This window comes from Phasianus colchicus, chromosome 6 (genome assembly GCF_987193195.1).
Source record: "Phasianus colchicus chromosome 6, bPhaCol1.hap1.1, whole genome shotgun sequence".
NCBI lineage: Eukaryota > Metazoa > Chordata > Aves > Galliformes > Phasianidae > Phasianus > Phasianus colchicus.
The window spans coordinates 43,529,365-43,550,270 of record NC_143441.1 but is presented as its reverse complement, the minus strand read 5'-3'; the positions used below and the strand labels follow the sequence as shown (position 1 = coordinate 43,550,270).

At 38.0% G+C, this 20,906-nt stretch overlaps 1 protein-coding gene across 6 annotated transcripts in view; it reads right to left on the bottom strand.

Moving 5' to 3' along the window:
• Window positions 1-20,906, bottom strand: part of DIP2C (DIP2 acetate--CoA ligase C (putative)) — a 292,787-nt gene that overhangs the window by 66,641 nt on the left and 205,240 nt on the right. For all 6 annotated transcript variants that reach the window (XM_090143116.1, XM_090143115.1, XM_090143117.1 and 3 more), the window contains 8 exons: window positions 16,872-16,982; window positions 9,481-9,604; window positions 8,717-8,826; window positions 7,295-7,397; window positions 6,865-6,929; window positions 5,273-5,366; window positions 5,036-5,155; window positions 4,117-4,231 (listed from right to left, as the gene is read on the bottom strand). In XM_090143116.1, coding sequence (XP_089999242.1) covers window positions 4,117-4,231; window positions 5,036-5,155; window positions 5,273-5,366; window positions 6,865-6,929; window positions 7,295-7,397; window positions 8,717-8,826; window positions 9,481-9,604; window positions 16,872-16,982 — 842 coding nt within the window. The remainder of the gene's footprint in view (window positions 1-4,116; window positions 4,232-5,035; window positions 5,156-5,272; window positions 5,367-6,864; window positions 6,930-7,294; window positions 7,398-8,716; window positions 8,827-9,480; window positions 9,605-16,871; window positions 16,983-20,906) is intronic.

The window sequence follows — 20,906 nt, the reverse complement described above, 5'->3', positions numbered from 1 at the left end:
AATATTCACATAAAAAGCTTGTATTTGTTTTCAAATAGATTTACAGACTGCTTGATTAGCCAAGGAAAGGGCTTTTGACTTATTTAAAAAATATGGAAAGGCAGTGTAGAAAGAGTAGAAGGCAGCTGCATTCTAAATATTTGGAAATAATTAGTAAATAATTTGACAAAGTCTCTGCATATTACTTTCTTACTTAGGGGCAACTTAGAATTAGGAAACAAAGCTCACCTGGCAGAATAAAAGCATGCTGGTAACAAAGCCAAGATTAGAATGCAAATCTTTTATCTTTAACTCACAGGTAAGATTTCCCATTCAAAATTCAAAACACTTACAATTACTAAGCAGAAGAAATTAGGTTTTAATAGATTTACTGCCAAGTATCTGTAGAAACTGCAAGGACTTCATCATCTTTATTTTAGTGCATGTAATTTAATTATTCCTATTTTAACTTACCCCCTAAAAATGAAAACAAATTGCTGTTTCATCAGTCCTGGTCAAAATGCTGTGGATGCAACCACTCAGAAACACCTCAGTTTGCTCACATTCACTACTGATGTTCCATACAGACTCACAGCATTAGCATAAGCTGTCAGCTTGTTTCAATATAAAACCTCTTGCTGTATCAGTAAATGCAATGATTACATATATAGAGTGTGGCTTGAGCAAGCAAATGTTGACATACGCTAACTATTAAGCCAGAGGAATATGTCAAGACTTTTCATGTCTGGAAAGATTCTTACACTGTCCTGTATTTTGAAAAGCATAACTGGAGGCTAACATGATGCTGATTTGAGTATGGATAATGCATCCACACAGAGCAGCTAGACTCCAGCTATTTTCAAAATCTATAAACTTGTCAATAGTCCCTTCTATAGATTCTGCATTTTTCCTAAGTAGTCCATCATAACACAACGATTTCATCACCATGTCCTTTCATGTGACATTTCTCCTCTACTGTGCTTGAAATACTACATAGGCCTTACCTTTAGTCCATGTTCACATAAGCACTATAAATTTCAATTAATACATTTTACAAGGCATATTTCTCAAGTGACACTGTCAACACAGAAGGATGTGGGCACGCTTGAAAATGCATTAGAGCGTAACAAATAGCGCTAGCAAACAAGCAGCTGTGATAAATAACATTCTCATCATGTCAAAGGAACTTTCAGCCACATTAATTGATCAACTTCCTCTCATCCTTCCTCCTTAAAAAGCACATTTTACTGCTCAGGACATCTTAAATATATAAAAAGAGAGTGCTGGTCTCCTGCAGGCACACAAGATGCTCACAACCTGCTGCAAGTAGAGAACACCTAGACTTTCCTCACACACATTTTTTTGTGTTACTTATCACATACAAAGGCTGCTAAAAATAAAAGAGTGGATGCAGCCCTGAAAGGCACTGGCTGTTTCTTTGATTAATTAAAAAAAAAAAAAAAAAAAAAATCAGTAAATTTTAAAGTAAGTTATTTTTATTTAAGTAAAGATAAGGTGTGCAAGGGAGAGAAGCTGGAAGCATGGGGCCAGTTGGATCTAGTTGGGTCTATACAATAGAGATGCCTTTGGTGTAGCCTGGGTTGAAGTAACAGCTTTCCCAGGTGAACAAGGAGCACAGCACAATGGAAGCAGAAGAATTTGGTGCCAAGGACAGATATTCCAGAGCTGTAATTTTAGAGCATGCAGGTAGTCCAAGGTGGATCCCTCAGCGGGTCACCAGTTAGCTCAGCCTGACCTTCCTCTTGGAGGCAAGTTTCCTGACACCAAGAGGGAACAGGGAGGAACAAGGTGTAGGTGTGAGGTGGGGAGCTAAGCACCTAGCAGCACAGCTGCAGCAGGCAGCCTGTCAGAAAGCATCCTGTGAGCCACAGTCCTGCCATGCAGCAGCCTCTATTTTGTTCTGTCTGTGAAATCCACAAGGGTTTTCTTTACACATTCAATATTTTTCATGTCAGATTTGGAATTCTATCACACTGCTTCCTAGGTAAACAAAGGTATAATTCCACCTACTCCATACACTAAGTACATTTAGCACAAGCCAGACAAACCTACCCCTTTAGTTTCCTCAGCCATGTAATAAGGACATTTATCTACTTCAAAGTTGCTTTGTTCAAACGTAGTAGCTATAGAGCATTTTAAGAACAGTTATTACTACCATTTAGAGATACAAATTATTGCTACTTTTTGTCATTTCTTAGAATGGCAACAGACATGTACTTTTGCACTCTCTTAAGCAAGCAGGTTCAGACTCATATGCAGTAAACCAAATGGGAATACCATAAAGAATTATTTGCATGATACATTCCTTTAAATATTAGGCTTTATGATTCATCTCTAAAGGTAAAGTACCTATTAGTCTATTACTGTCTGTCTTTCTCTAAACTACAGGTGTATTTCAACAGAGAATTGGTTTTGTTACACCTCCTTGCAGGAATATCAGTAGAATTACACCATAGATTTTAAAAGAGTCAGAGCATTAACAGGGAGCTCTCTGGATCTGTGCTCTGTGGGGAGTCATTTTAAAGTATACTTCAGCTGTAACTCTTTGGAACTCGTATGATAATGATTTTACTGTTGCTGAAGATGGCTTGAATAAAATGAAAAATACTAAAGCTCACAAGTTCAGCTAGCATTACCCTGCCATTATCCAGACTTCAAAAAAAAGTGGGTATGTGTTCAATAAAATGTGTTCTCTGTAATAAAAATGTCTCTGTAATTACTTACTGAGGCACTGAAGATAAAAACGCTTTTTTTTGAATTATCAGCTATTTTATGTGCTAATTTATTTATTTTTTAATGTAAGCTCTCAATGCTAGTTAATTTGAAAATGAATCTCTAGTGCTTCACATAGATATAAGCATAGAGTTTAAGTCTAGAAAGGGCAAACCGTCCACTGCCCTCTGAGTCACAGTGAATTCTCCCACTGTGTAACCTGTGATCTGGGGCAGATTTTCCATTTCTAATACAGGAAATGAAAACTCTGATTCATTAATCAATGTTCAGAATAAACAATGTATGCTGCACATGAAAGCAACAGTTACTTCCAAGGGCGAAAGAAGTGAAGAGCTGTGCAGCCTACAGCAGAGAAACCCAACACATGGGAAACACAACGCACTCCTTACTACTTGCTGAGAATGGGGGAAAGGCTATTGGAGCTGAGCGATGGGCTCTCTGAGGTAGTGCAGAAAGAAAACTGACCTGGGCAGGTTAAGTCACTGACAAACAGCTTTCAGGCATTTTAGGTTAATAATGTGGCCAAAAGTCAACCACATTCTTGGCGCTGTGTCTTTCTTCCTGTGATGTTTTGTTGGAAAGCTAACTGAAAATCTGGTTACATTTCACTTAGTATAATTTAAGCTTTGTGGCAGGAAGTATTTTACTTAGTTCTATTACAGTGCTTTACAGTTTTATATTTCATGTTTTAACATGAGAAAAAAAAAAAATCATAAATAACGATAGAAATATGAACTCAAAAACAAAGTGCCTACTGTTCAAGGCATTGCTTTTTGAAAATTCTGCCAAAACAGATGAGTTAGGGTATTTACTGTGTCTTACAACACCTCAAGACTGGTGGCTGCTTTATAAGGATATTCCTGTACATAATGCTTAACAGTTTTATTAGAATTTCTCCATTTTATTTTTAGGCACAAACCCCACAGACTCAAAGGGCATTTCTAGATGATTACTAAGAGTTTATGACTGGTTATAAAGTGCTAGTTAGACAAAAACAATCTGCAGAAAGCCATAATTCTCTTTAAACAGACTGGTTTAAAGTACGATTTTCCTTAATAGCAATTCCATTTAAGATGGCATTCTCCCATTTCTTTTTACAGAATTAGCTTTTGGATTTCAGTCTATTTAAAATTAGACATAATTACAGGAACAGGAATGTTATAAAGTGTTCTTTACATAGTAACTTAAAATTACTAAGTTTTAACTAGTCTAAACTACAAGACTACAAATGACTGTATGTCAGTTTAGACAAAAACAAAATGAAAACTAAAAATGTCATTCAGAAGTTAGGTAAGGAGATTCAATCTTGAATGCATTTTTCATTTCTTCTCACATTAGCACACATTATGTACAGTGAGTTTGTTTCACTGTGTAACACAGTACCTTCGGATAGCCACAGTGAGAGCTTCTGGTGAACTAGCGCAGGGACAAATGACCTCCTGTCTCAGACCTTTGCTTTGGAAGACATTGAGAAATGCATCACAGGAAGAAATAGACCCTGAGGGAAGGAAAAAAAAATATTAGAGGAGAAAACATAGTCTGATTTTTAAAGTGATGCTATTCAAACTGCAAACTTATTATTCAATAATGAGGCTTTTCGGAATGAAAAAATTAAAAAGAACCCACTAGGAAAGAAGCCCTACCTGATACAACAATATGTATGTGTATACATTGAATAAATGCTAATTTTTGACCATAAAATCTTTTCACTATGCTTACACAGAAAAGCCATTAATGCCAGATTTATAACATGAATGTCATTACAATTTTTCTTTTTAGGATGAGACAAATGAAAGATTTAATTCAGAAACCCAAAGCAAGCCCCTGCAAAAAGGAAAACATCTATGCCTTGATATCTTTAACAGTAAAGAGAAATACTTTCTACAAGTACTTTTCATGGAGTGATCCAGATGTGGTTCTCAAGACTAGCATAAGTATTCTCCCAAAATTCTCAGTTCATTCTGTATCTGTGAGCCATCAATCAGAAGAAATGTTTTGATCCTCTCTAAAACTTAAGGTTCTTTACTTCAACTTTTGTATATGGCTGTCATGTTAAGCAGAACTGGATTTGCTGCAACTTACGTTATGCGGAATATCAAGTTTGCTTCAGGATTAGCTAAAGAAAAATATATGTTAAAAAAATTCAACATTAATTACTGTTTTGATAAATATCAAATAGTTTGCAGTAGACAAACCTTATACTTTGTTTAATATTTTAGCTATGGTGATTGAAGATTGAAACTTTAGATGCAAGATGGAAAACATTCCCTATGCTCTGTTGGACTGCAGAAGCATCACTTACATGGGTTGGCACCATCAGCCACTATGAGCATTCGCAGGGAGGAAAGGTTGATGTCCCTCTGATCTCGATGTGCCACCAATGCCCAGTGCATGTCTCTGGACTTTACACAGGCAACTTTTGCTGCAACAGGAATGAGAAGATTTCTAATGCACCATGTGAAAGCTGTACAGTAGTAAAAACAACTTGTTCTTTTGATTTTGGCCTTCAAATATACTTTTGTATATTCTTGTTCCTTACCTTTGTATTGACACACTTTTTGTATCCATGACAGTGGATTCACTTTCATTAAGGAATACGGAATACTTATAACATGCATCATGTTCATGACACTCTGAAATCAAATAAGATAAATGGGTTTTATATAACAATAATGACAATTATTTATATTGTTTATGGGCAGAGGCATCTATGATATTTCCTCTGTGCTTGTTTTTATATTCAGTACTGGCATTTACCTTTTCCTATTTAGGTATTTACATTAAGATGAAATGGAATCACCGTGTTTGAATGTTTTAATTAATGATTACAGATTTAGACTGATCAGATCATAACTTTGAAGCAGAACTGAAAAAAAAAAATAAATAGGATTTTTCCTAAGCAATTGACTTAAAATACAAAAGTAGCAGTAAGCACTAAAAAATACGTAGATCTAGTGGATGAACAGTGGTTGCCTGATGGCTGTGTAGGTTACTATTATCCCTGAGCCTGTCATTTCAAGTGTTTTCAACAAGGGTATGAGAAGCTGAAGAATGCATGGAAAAAAGAAGCCAATGACAGCAAACCTAGGCTGAAGCAGTCAATTGTTTTAGCAATTTCTCATGGGTTGCTTTCAAACAGCTTGCAAATGAAGTGCTGCACTGCTTTTCTTAGCATTTAGAAACATCTTTGGAGGGCAACATATCTCTCCTTATTGCAGATTGAGTTAAATAAACTATTTCCTTTGGAAAATCTAGGTTTAAGAAAGTTTTCCTGACACAGGTTAAGTGTCCCACTGGGCTGGCCATCTGAACACTACAAACAAGAAGTTCATAGCAAGATAAATAGCAAAGGAAGGCACTGAAAAGGCTTTTTGCGTGTTTGCTTTCAACAACGATATAAATTGTTTTTTTTTACTGTGAGATGTGTATGGACACTAAGCCTAATAGGCTGTTCCAGCTTTACAAGTGTTATTACTGCCCTTTGATATTAGGAGCAATATAACATTGAAAAGTATATCAGCTCCCTGGGAATCATAGCACGCATGAACTGTTCATCATGGCACTCCCAAACAGCAACCCTTCAAAACTTGTCAGCTCTTAATGTGATCAGCAAACAGCATTCTATCATACACAAAAATGCGGGAATTGGCTCCTACATAAATTGAGGAAGAGATTCAAACAGCAAGAAGAAAATGTATGCAGCTTAAAGTATGAGAAATGCTTTAATGTTTGCAGAAACACCTGTTTGTGGGAATTTGGATAGACAAGTCAGTGGCAATACAGCTATGTCACTGGACCATATTCTTACAGAGGTAAGTACAAACACTCTTCATTTGTTTCTGCTTTTAAGTCTGATCTCAAAACCATTCACAAACGAGATCAGAATGAGATGGTAAGAAAGGGGCCAGAGTACTTGATACGATCATAAAAACACTCTGGCATCTTTACTGTGCTCATTATGGGTAAGTGCACTAGCAGTAAATTGTGAGTTTAAATCATATATTTTTTGCTTTCAAAGCACAAAAAACTGTATTAGAGGAAACTGTAGGACATCCCAGTTTGTGATAGTAGTAGGCATATGAGGTTAGTTTATTTTCAAATATTCACAGAAAATAAAAAAAACATACTCACTGTAAGAATCCCATGCCATAAACCAACATCCTTCTTGAAATCTAATACATTCACAATTGTTTCAGCTGTCCAAAGAAAACAAAAAGAGTTGATATTTTAGAAAATGGCATCGACTCAAATCAAACACACTCAAAGGAAGGAAATGGAGTGCGCTTCAGTATAACATGACTGATGACCTCAAAGCTTAACGTTCACAGTAAGCCTCCACTGTGGGATTTGTCTTGGCTAGGACATTATTTGTCTTCTCTTTGTACCTCTCATAAAGATATTTTAAAAGTACATTTTCTAAAATCAACGAGGAAAAAAAAAGCATCTTTTAAAAAATCTGCAATCCTTTAACACAGATCTGTGTATTAGACAAGAATACAAATGACAAATCACACAAATTATAACTCATACTTTCATAAAGCCAGGTAAGTGTACTCCATACCTTCTGTGTATCCACATGCCTGGGTCAGGGCTTGACAGTGCGTCAGCAGCGCAATCCTTGTCACAGTCACCCCGAGCACACTTCCATCTTTACATGTTTTGTACTAAAATGAATCAAGTAGAGAAATCAGTGTATAATAGGTGCCCCATTTCCATTATTTAATAGTTGAAAGTATTCCTTATGTAGGTGAATACTGGGCACATTTAATGATTCTGTTCTAAGAAGGCAGCAGTACTGAGAAGGTTGGGATGATTTTTTCAGACAGGCTCTCTCTTCTTGACTGAAGCTTCCCAGGCTCAATATTAGAAATCCATCTGTTGTTGGAATACAGGCATTGTGGAAAAACGATTCTAAGAATTCTGACCATGTTAATGGCTAAAGGACTGGCTAAATTTGGCAGAGAAGAACCTAGTTCAGTCTGCTCAGTGTTAACATGTTAGATTTTATAGGCCAGCTAATAAACCTGAACTCCATTCTGTGACATATATGGCATGGAATAAGAGCTGATCACAGAATCACTGCTGGATTCTATAATAATCTCTCTCTATATATTCTGAAAGACACAAGCTGTTTGACTGCAAGAGTATGAGAATCATGAGAAAGCAGCATAGAAAAGATGTAGGAGATCACTGCTGATGATCATGGTAATTTTTGCAACTTTATGCAAGAGTTTGAAAACTATCAATCCCAATTAAAACAAATTAAACATTTCTCTTTCTCCATGAAGATAATGAACAGGATTGAAAATGGAGTTTTTTCTGTTCCTTGAACCCAGTGTTCTGACTGTGCAAAGACAGGAAATATCTTTGCTCCATTCACTTGGACTTATCCCTTTGAACAGCCATTTAAATTCAGCACTAACATCACTGAATTCAAAACATTCAAATTTACACAGAAGTAGAAGAAAAGAATGGAAAAATAATAAGAGAAAAATTAAGCTTAACAGCATTGCTAATTTTCCCTTCTTGATGTTGGTCTTGTGGGTAGACTGTGACTCACAAAGCAATATGTCACAGACAAGCTTTTGAACACGAAGTTCCTTCTTTTTCAAAGGGTCTGAAGGCTGGGATATGAGAACTGAAGCTTCCTTGTGAAGCTTGCTGTCTGTACATCTCAATGCTGATGGGCAAGTACACATTGTGAATGAGACCTAGGTTGGTCAAGGCAAATGTAATGTAATATTGTGACAGTTGCGTAGATGACATAAAACATCAATATTAGAAATCCTGAAATACAATTTAACACTTTATTAACTTTTCTGAAATCAGTCTACAGTATAATTTATTAGAAAATATTACTTACTAACAGACTAAAACAGGATGTTCTTTGCTTCTGTGACTAGCAAATGAATAATTATGTTTATCTAATCCAGAATTGCCATATGCAATGATTCAAAGAGAAGCCGAGTCTTCATTAACTCACCTCAATGTAAGCTGTGTCGTTGTTTGCATCCTTGATATGTGGGAACCAGTCACGAGGAGGCTTGGAGAGATGTTTAGACTCTGTGACAAACCACAGCAGCTTTGGCCAGCCTGAGACATAGTCACAAAGAAAAGTCAGCTATTGTTGAGCTTCTGCAGGTCAAGACACAGCAAAATTCTTCTCTGCTGAAGTTTTTTCCTAGATATCCACATCGCCATTACCTAAACAGTTCTGCTTTTAAACCTCAGTGTAGCATGAGAAAAAAGATTTTTCAAAACAGCTTTCTTAACACAGCTACCAAGTGCTCAGACAATCCTTGAAGAAACAGCCAGGCAGTTTAAGCTGTTACTGACCCAAATAGTTTATTATCAAGCTCTTACCAGAGGTTATAGTCCCTATCTCTTAGCTATAGGACTGAATTGTCTGAACGCTTCTCATCTACTATTAGCACAAAATCTGTTGGCTGACTGTAGCCTGGGACTGACGATGGTTTTGTAGCCCAGCTGAGCTGGCCATGAAGCAGATTACACCCATTGGCAGCTAGAAGCAGGGAGCAGCATTGTGTAACAGTGGCCCAATAACATTCAGCTGGGCAAAGCATCCTAACAGCCATGGCTGCTCCTGTGGCATGCGATGTGTTATGGGTCCTGGCTGCACATAAGCTGAATTTAGCATTTAATTTCACCCACTCCAAGTAAACAAATACAATGACTATTGTAGTAAATTTTAAGTGTGACATCCACTGTAAACAAGAGATAGCTTACCTTTAAACTGTGGTATCTCCCCTGTGGGGCTTTTAGGCAGTCCTTTATGGCATGCGTCGCTTGTCAAGGCCACAGTAACTCCACAGCTTCCAAGCAAAAAGCCTATCTGTTGACTTCCTGCATCCTGATAGAAGTCAAAATGAAAACAACACACACAATTGATCAGAAGTGACTGCAGGCTGTAAACATTTTTGTCCTTTGGCACATTATCTTGAGAGGAAAACAGTCTCTTTCCTTGAAGCAATTTAAATGATTAGAAAAACCAATTTGTAAATTGACAAAGGCATTCCACAGCCTAGATATTTTCTCACCTGTAACAATATAAATCATACAATATGTTGAAAGCATCAGATGGTGTCTGCTTTCTGAACTCCTCAGAAATGAGAAGTGCCTGGGAGGAGGTGCTGATACACCTGAGGGATGTGCTGTTACTCAGGGGGACCTGGGCAGGCTGGAGACAAGGGAGGAAGAAACCTCATGAGGTTCAACAAGAAATGCAAAGTCCAGCTCCTGGGGAAGAACAAGGCACACCAGGACGTGCTGGAGGCCATCCAGCTGGAAAGATTTGTAGAAAAGGATCTGGGGATCCTGGTGGACACCAATTGGATATGAGTCAGTAATGTGCCCTTGTGAAAAGAAGGCCAATGGTATACTTGGCTGCATTAGGCAAAGCTGCCAGCAGGTCAAGCAAGGTGATCCCTCTCATCTACTCAGCACTGATGAGGTCCCATCTAGTGTACTGTGTCAGGTTCTGAGCCCTCCAGTACAAGAAACATAGAGAAACTTTAGGGAGTCCAATGATGGGCCACAAAGATGATGAAGGGACTGGGGCATTTCTCTTGTGTGGAAAGCATGAGAGAACTGGGACTGTATAGCCAGGAGAAGAAAAGATTCAGGGGAAATGTCATCAATACATACAAACTGAAACATGGGAGGTTCCATCTGAATGCCTTTTTACTGTGAGACTAATCGAGCACTGGAATAGGTTATCCTAATGTCCCTGCTTAAGCAGTGGGGTTGCACAAGAGACATCCAGTGAGGTCCCTTGTAGCCTCAACCGTTCTGCAATTCTGTGATTCCATGAAGATTCTAGGAAATAATAAAGGTTATAGATACTTCCTCCTGGAGAATCCTTTTAGCTTTGGAGATGATACGGCAGATGCACAGTGGTGACAGTATCACTGTTTGTTGATCTAATCTGATTTGTCAATAAACATTTCATTGAGTAGTTGTACATATGTTTCAGGAGCACTTCAGATAGTCAAGTGCCCATTAGAGAAATCACATTATGTTTTACTGTCATCAAGAGGATATGGGCATGGAGGCTAAAAAGTCATGTAACGATTTTCAAGTCTAGGCCACAGTTGCTCCTTAAGAGCTGCTGTGCTTCCAGAGCAGTATGTCAGCTTTACACACAGTGTCCTGTCATGATTCTTTCATGAACTTTACATCTATCCATTAGGCTCTTCAGCAGAGCAAAGCCATAGAAGTAGATGTACACAGAAGAATTAACTCTTTCTTCACAGAATAATTCTAGAGGAAATAACCTACAGATCCTTACAAGTTCAAATTAAAAGACCTTTCAAATCAATGACAAAGCACACCTAACTATGGGAGCAACCAGAAATACGGAACCGCCGCCTTAACATATTGATTTATTCAAAGCAAGGCTGCGAAATAAAGCCCCAAAGTATATCTGACCAATTTTTAATGCAGATTTTTGTGGTCAAACAGATGAAGCTAAAATGAAGTATCGAGGAGATCAGAGGAAAAATAAAATCATATTTGCTTTCTGAAGCACCTCAAAATACCCATATAGAACCAGAATCATCTAGGTTGGAGAGGACTCAATATCCTTGTAGTGAGATTTGAGCTGAAAATAGTTATGTTTGTGAAGCAGTCAAAGATTCCATGTGGGCAAAGAAAAAGAGTTCTGACTTCAGGAGCATTGCTTCCTGCCCATTTCAGGGACCAGCTGTTGGTGTCCCTTCTTAGGAATGTAAAAGAAACATCCACAGTACTAAAAAGTGCCTTGTAAATAAAAAAAAAAAGAAATCAAATCACCTACTGCTGGGAAAAAAAAAAAAAAAAGAAAAAAAAAAACAACACCAAAAAGCTCCTATCCCCATAAATAAAAGCACACTCCTGCTGTAAATGGAATATATTTTCAGGACTTATAGTTTTCTGAACAGCATTATTTACTATTTTGGGAATTAATGCTTATCTATTACTTTGGTGAACTCTCACTTGACACAAACACCTTAATTTGCTGAATTTTTCAGGAGTGGAAAAAGCCTCAGAGATCGAACAGTGCCCAGGTGGAACCACTGAACCAGCACAGTTCAACCTGCACAGGCAGGGAGAGAGTTGCCTTCACAACTCACAGCTTGAAACAGCAAGTAGTACAGGTGAAAGGCAGAAGATACAGCTGAAGTATTACAGCATGAGCTCTGAGACCAAATGCTGCCTTCAGAGCAACCATTTCACATTTCCAGACGGCAGAGCACTTGCTGAGGTACAAAAAACAAGGTCTGCACAGCTTCAGACGATGTCTGCACACACCTAGAGAGATCAAGCCTTCAGATGAAGCAAGACGGAAATCCTCTCTGCTGTAGGCAGCCATTCAAAGTTCTCTAACGACTTTAATAAAAGGTTCCCTGAAGGTTTTCACTGCTACCTGGAGGCAAATTGTCTTCTTGCTGCTGCACAGAGCGATAATTCATTGTCAGGATAAAAAAATGCCATGTGTGGCTGCATTTCAGTACGCAGTTAATGTCATTTCTGTAACGCTTTGTGAGAGGATTTGTGTGAAGGAAAACAATTATGTACTTTTCTAAGTGAGAGCGCACGTCCTTATCTAATATGGAAGGAAGGAAGAGACAGCCAGCACAAAGGCTGGGCTGATAAAGGTTACTCCTGTCCACTTCATGTTCCAGACTGATTTCGAAATCAGAATTAGGTGGCAACGCATAGCAAACTGAACTAATCTTGTGTTTTGTTACAATGCTTACTTGAGCTCCATTTGCCTTTGCGCTAACAAGCATTTGCTGGCAAAGAACAAACAGGGCATCCTTCTGGTGCACCAGCACTTCAGAAACAAGTGAAAATGAATCGAGGAAACCCTCCATTTCAAACATACAACTATCAAAGATATTAATAAAAAATTAAACACAAAGCAGATGCAATTTTCACAGCTGGCTTTAAAAGGAAGAAAACAGCTGTCTCATCAGAAAGAGCGCTTTGCTATCTGGCTATGATTTGCATGTGAAATCTACAACTACGAGTGGTTTTAATGTCAAAAAGTCTTAATATAACAGGACAACGGTTATTTCTGGCAGGGGAACATAGAATGGCCTGGGTTGAAAAGGACCTCAAAGATCATACAGTTTCAACCCCCTGCCACGGACAGGGTCACCAACCACCAGACCAGGCTGCCCAGAGCCACATCCAGCCTTGAATGCCTCCAGGGATGGGGCATCCACAACCTGCTTGGGCAACCTGCTCCAGTGCGTCACCATCCTCTGAGTGAAAAACTTCCTCCTATAATGTTAGATGTTGGTTCTCTCTAGGAAACTACAATTTCCTAAACTTGGAAGCATAAAAAGAAAATGTAGACTCTAAGGGAGCACGGATTTATGGTGGCCAGCTGAGCAAGGGCCTGTGCCCAGTACATGGCTGCTGCAGGGCATGGGGAGTGGGGTGTGGGCACAGTGCTGATGCAGTTCCAGCAGAGTGCACCAGGGTTTGGCTGGGGCTGGGGCTGGAAGGCTGTGCCACCAAAAGGAAAAATATAACAGTTTATGCATGTTTTACATCCAGTGGAGGAAGGTGCATTGTCAAAAGACATTACATAGAAAATGATATACATAGCAGCATATCAGGCACAGAACAATAATAACTAAAGCAGAGAGAAAACACATTTTATCTCAAGTCCTGAAGATGTCCGAATACTAGGAAAGACATTGAGGCATATTTCCATTGGAATAAAATTCTGCCATCAAATGAAAGAGTGGGGCTCTTGAAAAAGATATCATTTTCTGGCTGCTGTTACAGCTTTAATAACTGAAGTTCTCAGGATTACTATAAAGAGCTACAAATCTGCTATGAAAACAAGCAAGTGTACTTTAAAATCGTGTTGTCAGTCAGAATCTGAAGAAGCACACTTAGCATCAAGCCTAAGAGGCTATGAAACAGTGATTGATAAATAGATTTTTATATGCTTCCATGTCATAACCTGCTACAAATATTCACCACCTATGACAAGAAGGCCATAAGGATCTATGTAGGATCACCAATCGTATATTTGTAGTGTGTAACTGAGCATGATTACGAATGTGCTTGGAGAGCAAAAACATTACTTTAAGATTAAAATAGATTAACTCCCCTAGCTGTATCAGAGTAGTAGAATAAATTTCACGAAGCTCATCAAATGGAATAAAATATATCCTGCAAAATCTGAAGAAAAAGAAATAAAAAATATATTTTTAAATAAACACAAAAAATTAAAATAAAAAAAATAAACACAATGTTTATTCTATTGCTACGATGACCGTAAAATCCCTGAATACGTCTAGGATAAAGAGTTAGTCTTCATGTGAAAAAAAAGCCTGGGATTGCAGCTGTTAATTTTAGATCTGATTTCCTAATTGCAAAGAGCTCAAGTCATGCTGACACAAATTCCAATCCCTGGATCCTTGCTAAAGATCAGGAAGTGTTCTGAGAATAAACAAAACTGAAGTCTTGATGGCTGGGAATCCAGGCAATCCATCCCAGCTGCCATGTCAGACATGGGCTCCTGAAGTTCTCTGGGGAAGCAGAGAACTATTTCTAGGTCAACACAAAGATGTGATACAGAAAGAAAGAGCAAGAGATGGACCCTCAGCTAGTAATGAACCTGAAAATAAACTGTCAAAAGCTAAAAGAAATGACACTCATGATACAAAGATAGGGAATACACACAAAATATATGGGCTGCAGGCTTTACTTTCATATGTGCATAGATGCCTGCAAAGTAATATATAAGCCAAAATGCTACCTGGCTGCAAATATTTCTGTTCAATTTTGAACTGTCAAGCATAATTTGCAAAGAGCTGTGAAAAACTTCTCCTTATGAAAATGCAGAATATTATTACAGCTATTAACTCACATTTTGAATATTAAAGATGAGCTCATAATATAACTCCCTGAAATAGCTCATCTACATTCACGTGCTATTTTCTAAGTTTGTTTTAGCCTATAGTATAATTATTGGTCTACTTGTTGGTTTGCATTTGTCTTCCAAAACACAAACCACAAAATGCACACTGCCAGAACTTATTGAAGTGTGAAGAAAAGAGAACAAATGATGGTAAATTATAAAAGAACAGCCTAGGCCATTGTGTGATGACACGAATGACATCTTCCCACGGATGCCAGAAGCGATCTGCTGCCATTTGACCAAGCAGAGGTATTCCTTCTGGGACTACTCAGAACATGATTTTCATCTCATTGCTTCCACTCCAGTTCCTGCTCCACATAAACAAATGCAGAAATATTTGTAATAGTATATGCTGTGAGATTGCATAGTTTTATTTATAGATGATATATCATGTTGCTTTTTAATTTTACTGCTGACATCTTTGTTATTGTTTTATCAATGCAATATTTAAACATTATGGAAAGATCCTGGCAATAGTTAAACAGGCTGAGTCTGTAGTTATTGCCTTATATAAATATATATGTATCTGCATGTGTATATGCCTATTTTTATACATATACATATGCACATATTAAAAAAACACGGGGTTAAGCCAAATTAGGGTAAGTTATTAATTTGACATAGATTTGACATAGGGTATTTCATTGGAAAATTATGGAATCCTCAGAGTTGGAAGGGATCTTTAAAGGTCATCTAGTCCAACTTCTCTGCAATGCACAGGGACATGCACAGCTAGATCAGGTTGCTTGGACAGCTGGATTTTATAGCGTACTGGATGGATATGGTATCAGATGTTCTAAAATAAATACATTTTACATCTATCCATGTATTTTAAAATGTGATTATGCTTAGGACTACAAGTAACAAGGAAAGATATACTAGATGTCTTTATCCCTAAAAGGCACGTTGCTTCTTTTCTGTGGAATGAAAGTAGAGCTACCTTTGTGAACGTTCTGTATGACCTTCCAATATATGCAGTCTACCTGCCTTATTTTGTTGATGCATATAAAATCTCTGGTCTTTATAGAAATAATGCTCACTTCGTTACTACTTCAATTTACCTTGAAGTGCTGCGCTCAAATGTGAAAGCATGGTGATAGCTTGATGCAAATGCAGCATGTTTCCAATAAGATCATTATAGTCATTTCACAGCCAAGTCCACTCCTCAGAGCACTCAAATACAACATTTTACAAATAAACTAGCATTAGCTTATAGCACAAAGTGGATTAAAGAAAACGTCTTGTATGGACAATTCCAGACCAAACAAAGTTAGGCATTATTAGTGCTAACTAATAACAAAGGCATTACATAAGGGATATTTAGGAGTACCTTAGAACAAACTTTGCTTCCAGCCATGGTAAAATTAAGAGGACATGACAAAAAGAGCTTGGACTAAATAGATAAATATATTTTGTTATATTTACAGCCTCAAAGGTATGCATCCTCAGAAAAAATGCATATTCAACAGCATCAGTGTAAGCTTCCCAGTTGTGGCTCACGTACACCACTGAGCCATCTCCCCTCATTGCTCCCAAGCATATTTTCATTCTGAAACAGCCCTACTTGCCTGCTAGCACTTTCATAGGAACTAACAGTGGAATCTGGACCAATACTGCATTTGAGAAGCAGCATTTTTTGCTGTGGTCAGTTTTGGTTATGAAATGGCTCTGTGATGAGAATTCCCAAACTCATTTTGCTCAAAGGTGACCCTTGGCAGAGATGACAGTGGTGACAGAAGCTTCAGGATACAAATGCAGAAACAGACACGGGAGAAGGCATTTCCCCAAATGCTCTGAAGTTGGATACACAGAGATAGCGGTATTATAACATAGCTTTGGTTGCAGGGCCAGGTGGAAAATCAGCAGTTGCTGCCAGTGATTCTTTGTCAGTAGCCAACATCACCATGCTTGAAGAGGCTGCAAAGATTATTCCGTGTAAGTCTTGCAGAACTGTTTTCTTGCAAAATTTTCTTCTCCTTTCCCAGGCAGCCCTCCTGCATTTGCTGAAACTGCAGGCACATCTTGAGATTTGCCATCACAAAAAAGAAGGAACTATATATAACTCACCACACAATGCTATCTTTGTACATTCAGGGCTAGTTATCCACAAAAATACACTCAAAACTTAGGCTTGGTCATGATTCATTCTGACAAGTTTTAAAATGCAATATAGAGAAGAGATTTGGTTCCCTACCTTTCTTGTAAGTGGCACTTCAATAGGGACGGGGACAACTTCAGCAAGCAGGCAGCCGTAAAATGCTACCATGAAAGCAGCAGGATCATTGTTAGGGAATACAAGTGTTACCTGAAACAAAGAGACATGTGTTAAAGAGTTCCTGAATTGCATGTTTTATTATGGGCTTTAACTGACAATGATTGGAGTTTCCATACTCCCTTTTGGAGAGGTGATTACTGAAACATTTCAGTAATAATCATTCAAATACCTAATGAAGGATGAATGTGGAGTCAGAAGGAATTTCTTCTGATACACATTCCTTTTATGAACATTTTCACTTAGGTCCTAGTTAAACATTTTCCTGATGCATTGTTTCCTACATTGACAATATCTTTCATCTGATTCTCAATTTACTGATTGCTTTGCAGATATTAAATAACCAAGCAAATGGAATAATTTTACATTCTAATTTAGTATTTCCTTTAAGTTACTGAAAACAGTTCTGATTACCCAGACCTACTATATCATTATGTCAATCAGTAACAATTACGTTTTGTCTCCCGAGGCTTTGCCTCACACAATAATTTTATTTTAGGACTGGACTGTTTCCAAGCATAGAAGTTTCTGTGTTGTTAGTGAACACAACCAAATGATGTCTAGAAAAGTGAATGCCACATCCAAGCTGGCAACATATAAAGCCAGTAAAAGGGCTGGAAGGTGGAGAGGTTGAGGACACTTGGTTTGTCTAGTTTGGAGAAAAGATGCCCAGAGGTAACCCCATGGCTCCCTACAGATTCCTGATGAGGAGATGTGCAGAGGAAGGTGTCGGCCTTTGCACATCATAACCGATGGCAGGATATAGTGAATGCACAAAGCTGTGCCAGGGAATGGTCAGACTGGACATCAGTAAAAAATTCTTTGCTGTGAGGTTGTTCCTAGTGAGGTAGTTGATGCCCCATGCCTGTCAGCGTTCAATAGGCATTCAGACAATGCGCTCAGTCATACTGCTTTCACTTTTGGCCTTGAAGACATCACACTGCTGGACTCAATGATCTTTGAATGTTCCTTTCAAATGAACTGCTTTACTCTACCCTAGCTTATCCTACCCCACCTTATCCTAGATGAAATATTACATATAGAAAATCACCTGCATGCCCACTTCCCTAAATGTGCAAACTGGGCAGCTAACTTCTATGGACACTACAATCTCTTTTGATCCTCCAAGTACAAAATGGATGGGGATATGTGAGATCACGGTCGAGCTATGAATTTAGTAGCCTAAAGAGCCCACACCTCTCCTTGCCATTGCCATAAATTATTCGTTAATGACCTCAGGGGATGGAACCTGAAGCAGCATGCAAGAGGCACTGCACATAATTTCTATCTTAACTCCTTTGTGTTTGCACACGAGATCAGAATGAATTATCATATCACCATAAAATTTGTTGAAACTGTTAATAAGTCTTCAGTTTTAACTGATTTGACATCTGTAGGAATTGCATGTTTCAATGTCTCAGTGCAAAAACACTGTTTTTATATACTGTCCAAGAGTCAGTTGCTATAGTTTAGAAGTGTTTTCTGTATTTTCTTATGCATCAAAACAGTTGTCTTCCATAAATTAAATTGATTCCTTCAAGCTAGAAGGAATCGAACTATGGCCAAGTGGGTCAAAAATATCTGCTTTTAAGCTGAAGATTGTAACTTCAGAAACTTCGGAGAAAATACACTGCTATCATGTCTGTAAGCTAGGACATGAACAATACAACTGCTCAACATGGCTTTGCAGTTAGTGCATATATTCTCTGAACACAAACCATAAACAAGGGAAATGGAAGGAAAGGGTTTTTGCTTGGTACACTGCAGGGACATAAAAGTTTGCTGAGCCCAGCGAACATCTAAAAGATGTTGAATGATCCTAAAAGGTACATTGAGGATTGTTGGTTTTGTTTTGCTCTTTGTTTACATACACACAGTGAAACTGTGGCTGAGAATCTTTTCAAAGGAGCTGACAGAGGTGAAAAACTCTCACTGAAGTCTAGTGGGAATAAGGCACTAACTTCCTCTTCAAAAGACATTAATCACTAACAGAGCTGTACCAAATAAATAAAGAGTGTGTGTAACAGCCAAAAGGGATAAGGCTGAAGGAAAACAAAATACACAGCACATTGTCGAGAATCTGGTTATCTGGCAGATATTTTAGAGAGGAAGCTTAATTTCCAGGCAGCTGTCTGGAGGTGACACAAGGTTGAATTTCTGAAGCTTCAGAAGGCAAATGCAGTTCTTCATGTACTATAATTATATCAGAATCAGAGAATCAAATACAGGCTCATACACTTATTCTTTTGGCTCAGACAAAGAAACTAAGGAGTGATGTAATAGCAGCCATGAAAAATAGAGATTGTATTGATAGAAGATGCTTTTCAAGGGGAAAAGGCCTTTCTGAGTTTGATATCATATTAACATAAGGAAACAATTACCCTCTGATTTAGAAAAGATCACAAATATGCACCTGTATTTCATTTGGTATTTCAAAAGTACCTCTAGCTGCTGTCGCACAAAATACATTATTTAGAATAAAAAGTCACCTTCAAAGAGGTCAGAAAGCTTTTATGTTATTACAACAGGGGGATAACAGCCACAATAATAGCCTAAAACATCAGCAGTACCATAACACCTCATCTTCAACATAAAGTCGTTTCAAATGATTGTGTTTCCGTTACAAGGAGATGTTAGGCAAGATGTTTTTACAACACAAAGCATATGCTTTCAGCACTCAGCTATAAACATTTGCTTCACCATAATCTAGGTAGACTTATTTTAGAAGAACTGCAATTTGTTCAGTATGTGTCCTGTGCTAGCTGAACTTCCAGCTTTCAGACTGAATTATCTACAAATCCTTTCTTAATGCTAGGAGATGTCAGTGGTTGTTGCACTAAGTTAATACAAAGATGGGCGGTTGTAGACAACACAGAGAGATGCATATGTCACTGGCTGTTTCTGAGCTTGATTCCTTTTACAGCCTTCTGGGTGAGTTCTCGTAATGCCTACACTTGAACAACTTGTTTCTTCTGCTGTTGCTTAGACACATGCTTGTGAATCAAGTAAAAGAGACTCTTCAGATCTTGCTGGCTGAATGCTGTCATTGGAAGCAATTTGGATCAAAGATCTAGAGATCCTTTAGTTAAATGCTTTATGACTTATTTCCGAAAGGAACAAAAGAAGGTCTGTCAGGTTTCACATTTAATTTTAATTTTTATTCTTACTTCTGGGAAGTATTACTGCACGCTTTCATTTTTGAAGCCGTAAGAAAAATATAATGTCAATCGACACATTTCACACATATGGCACAAGGGAACCAAGTGAACCAGCAATTTGAGGACTGCTATCATACTTTGGAATAGGAATCCTTAATTTCACATTCAAAAGTCGAACTACAAAGTAAGTCATTACTAAAATGTGCATTTCTGACAGCTTTGTTCTGGAATCTCTGTTCCATAGCTTAAAGCCAACATAGAATGAGACCGGTGGAAATTTGGATACACATTCTGGCAGAGAAAAGGGGTAGCATGAAGGTAGAAGACTAGCTCTGTAACCCTTGCTTGCCCTCTGTGCATGTTATCCATTCACCTAGATTCAGCTTCGAGCAGCAACTGAATCAGTGAGGAACAAGAAATGGAAATATTCTGCACATTACCAGCCCATGTAATTCATTTATTTAACTGGCTGCCAAAATGTTCTTCCTTTGTTTGTCTTTGTCCTCCACTATGTTTCTCTTGTTTCTACCACCTCAACAACTACGAAGTCATTAGTAAGTAAGTTTTAACCACACGACACCTCCAGGCTCTATATGCAAACTTCTGCTAAACAGACAGCTGCTCTATGTCCAAAAATCACTTTCCATGGGAACGTTTATTGCTGATGTTGCCACAACTTCAACTTACTATTCAGCGAATACTAGCTCAAATGATTTAATATACAATTCAAAACATCTGTCTGAATAATCAGTCCCTTCCCGAGTGAAAGACAAACTGCCCTCAGCCCCCAGCATTAATT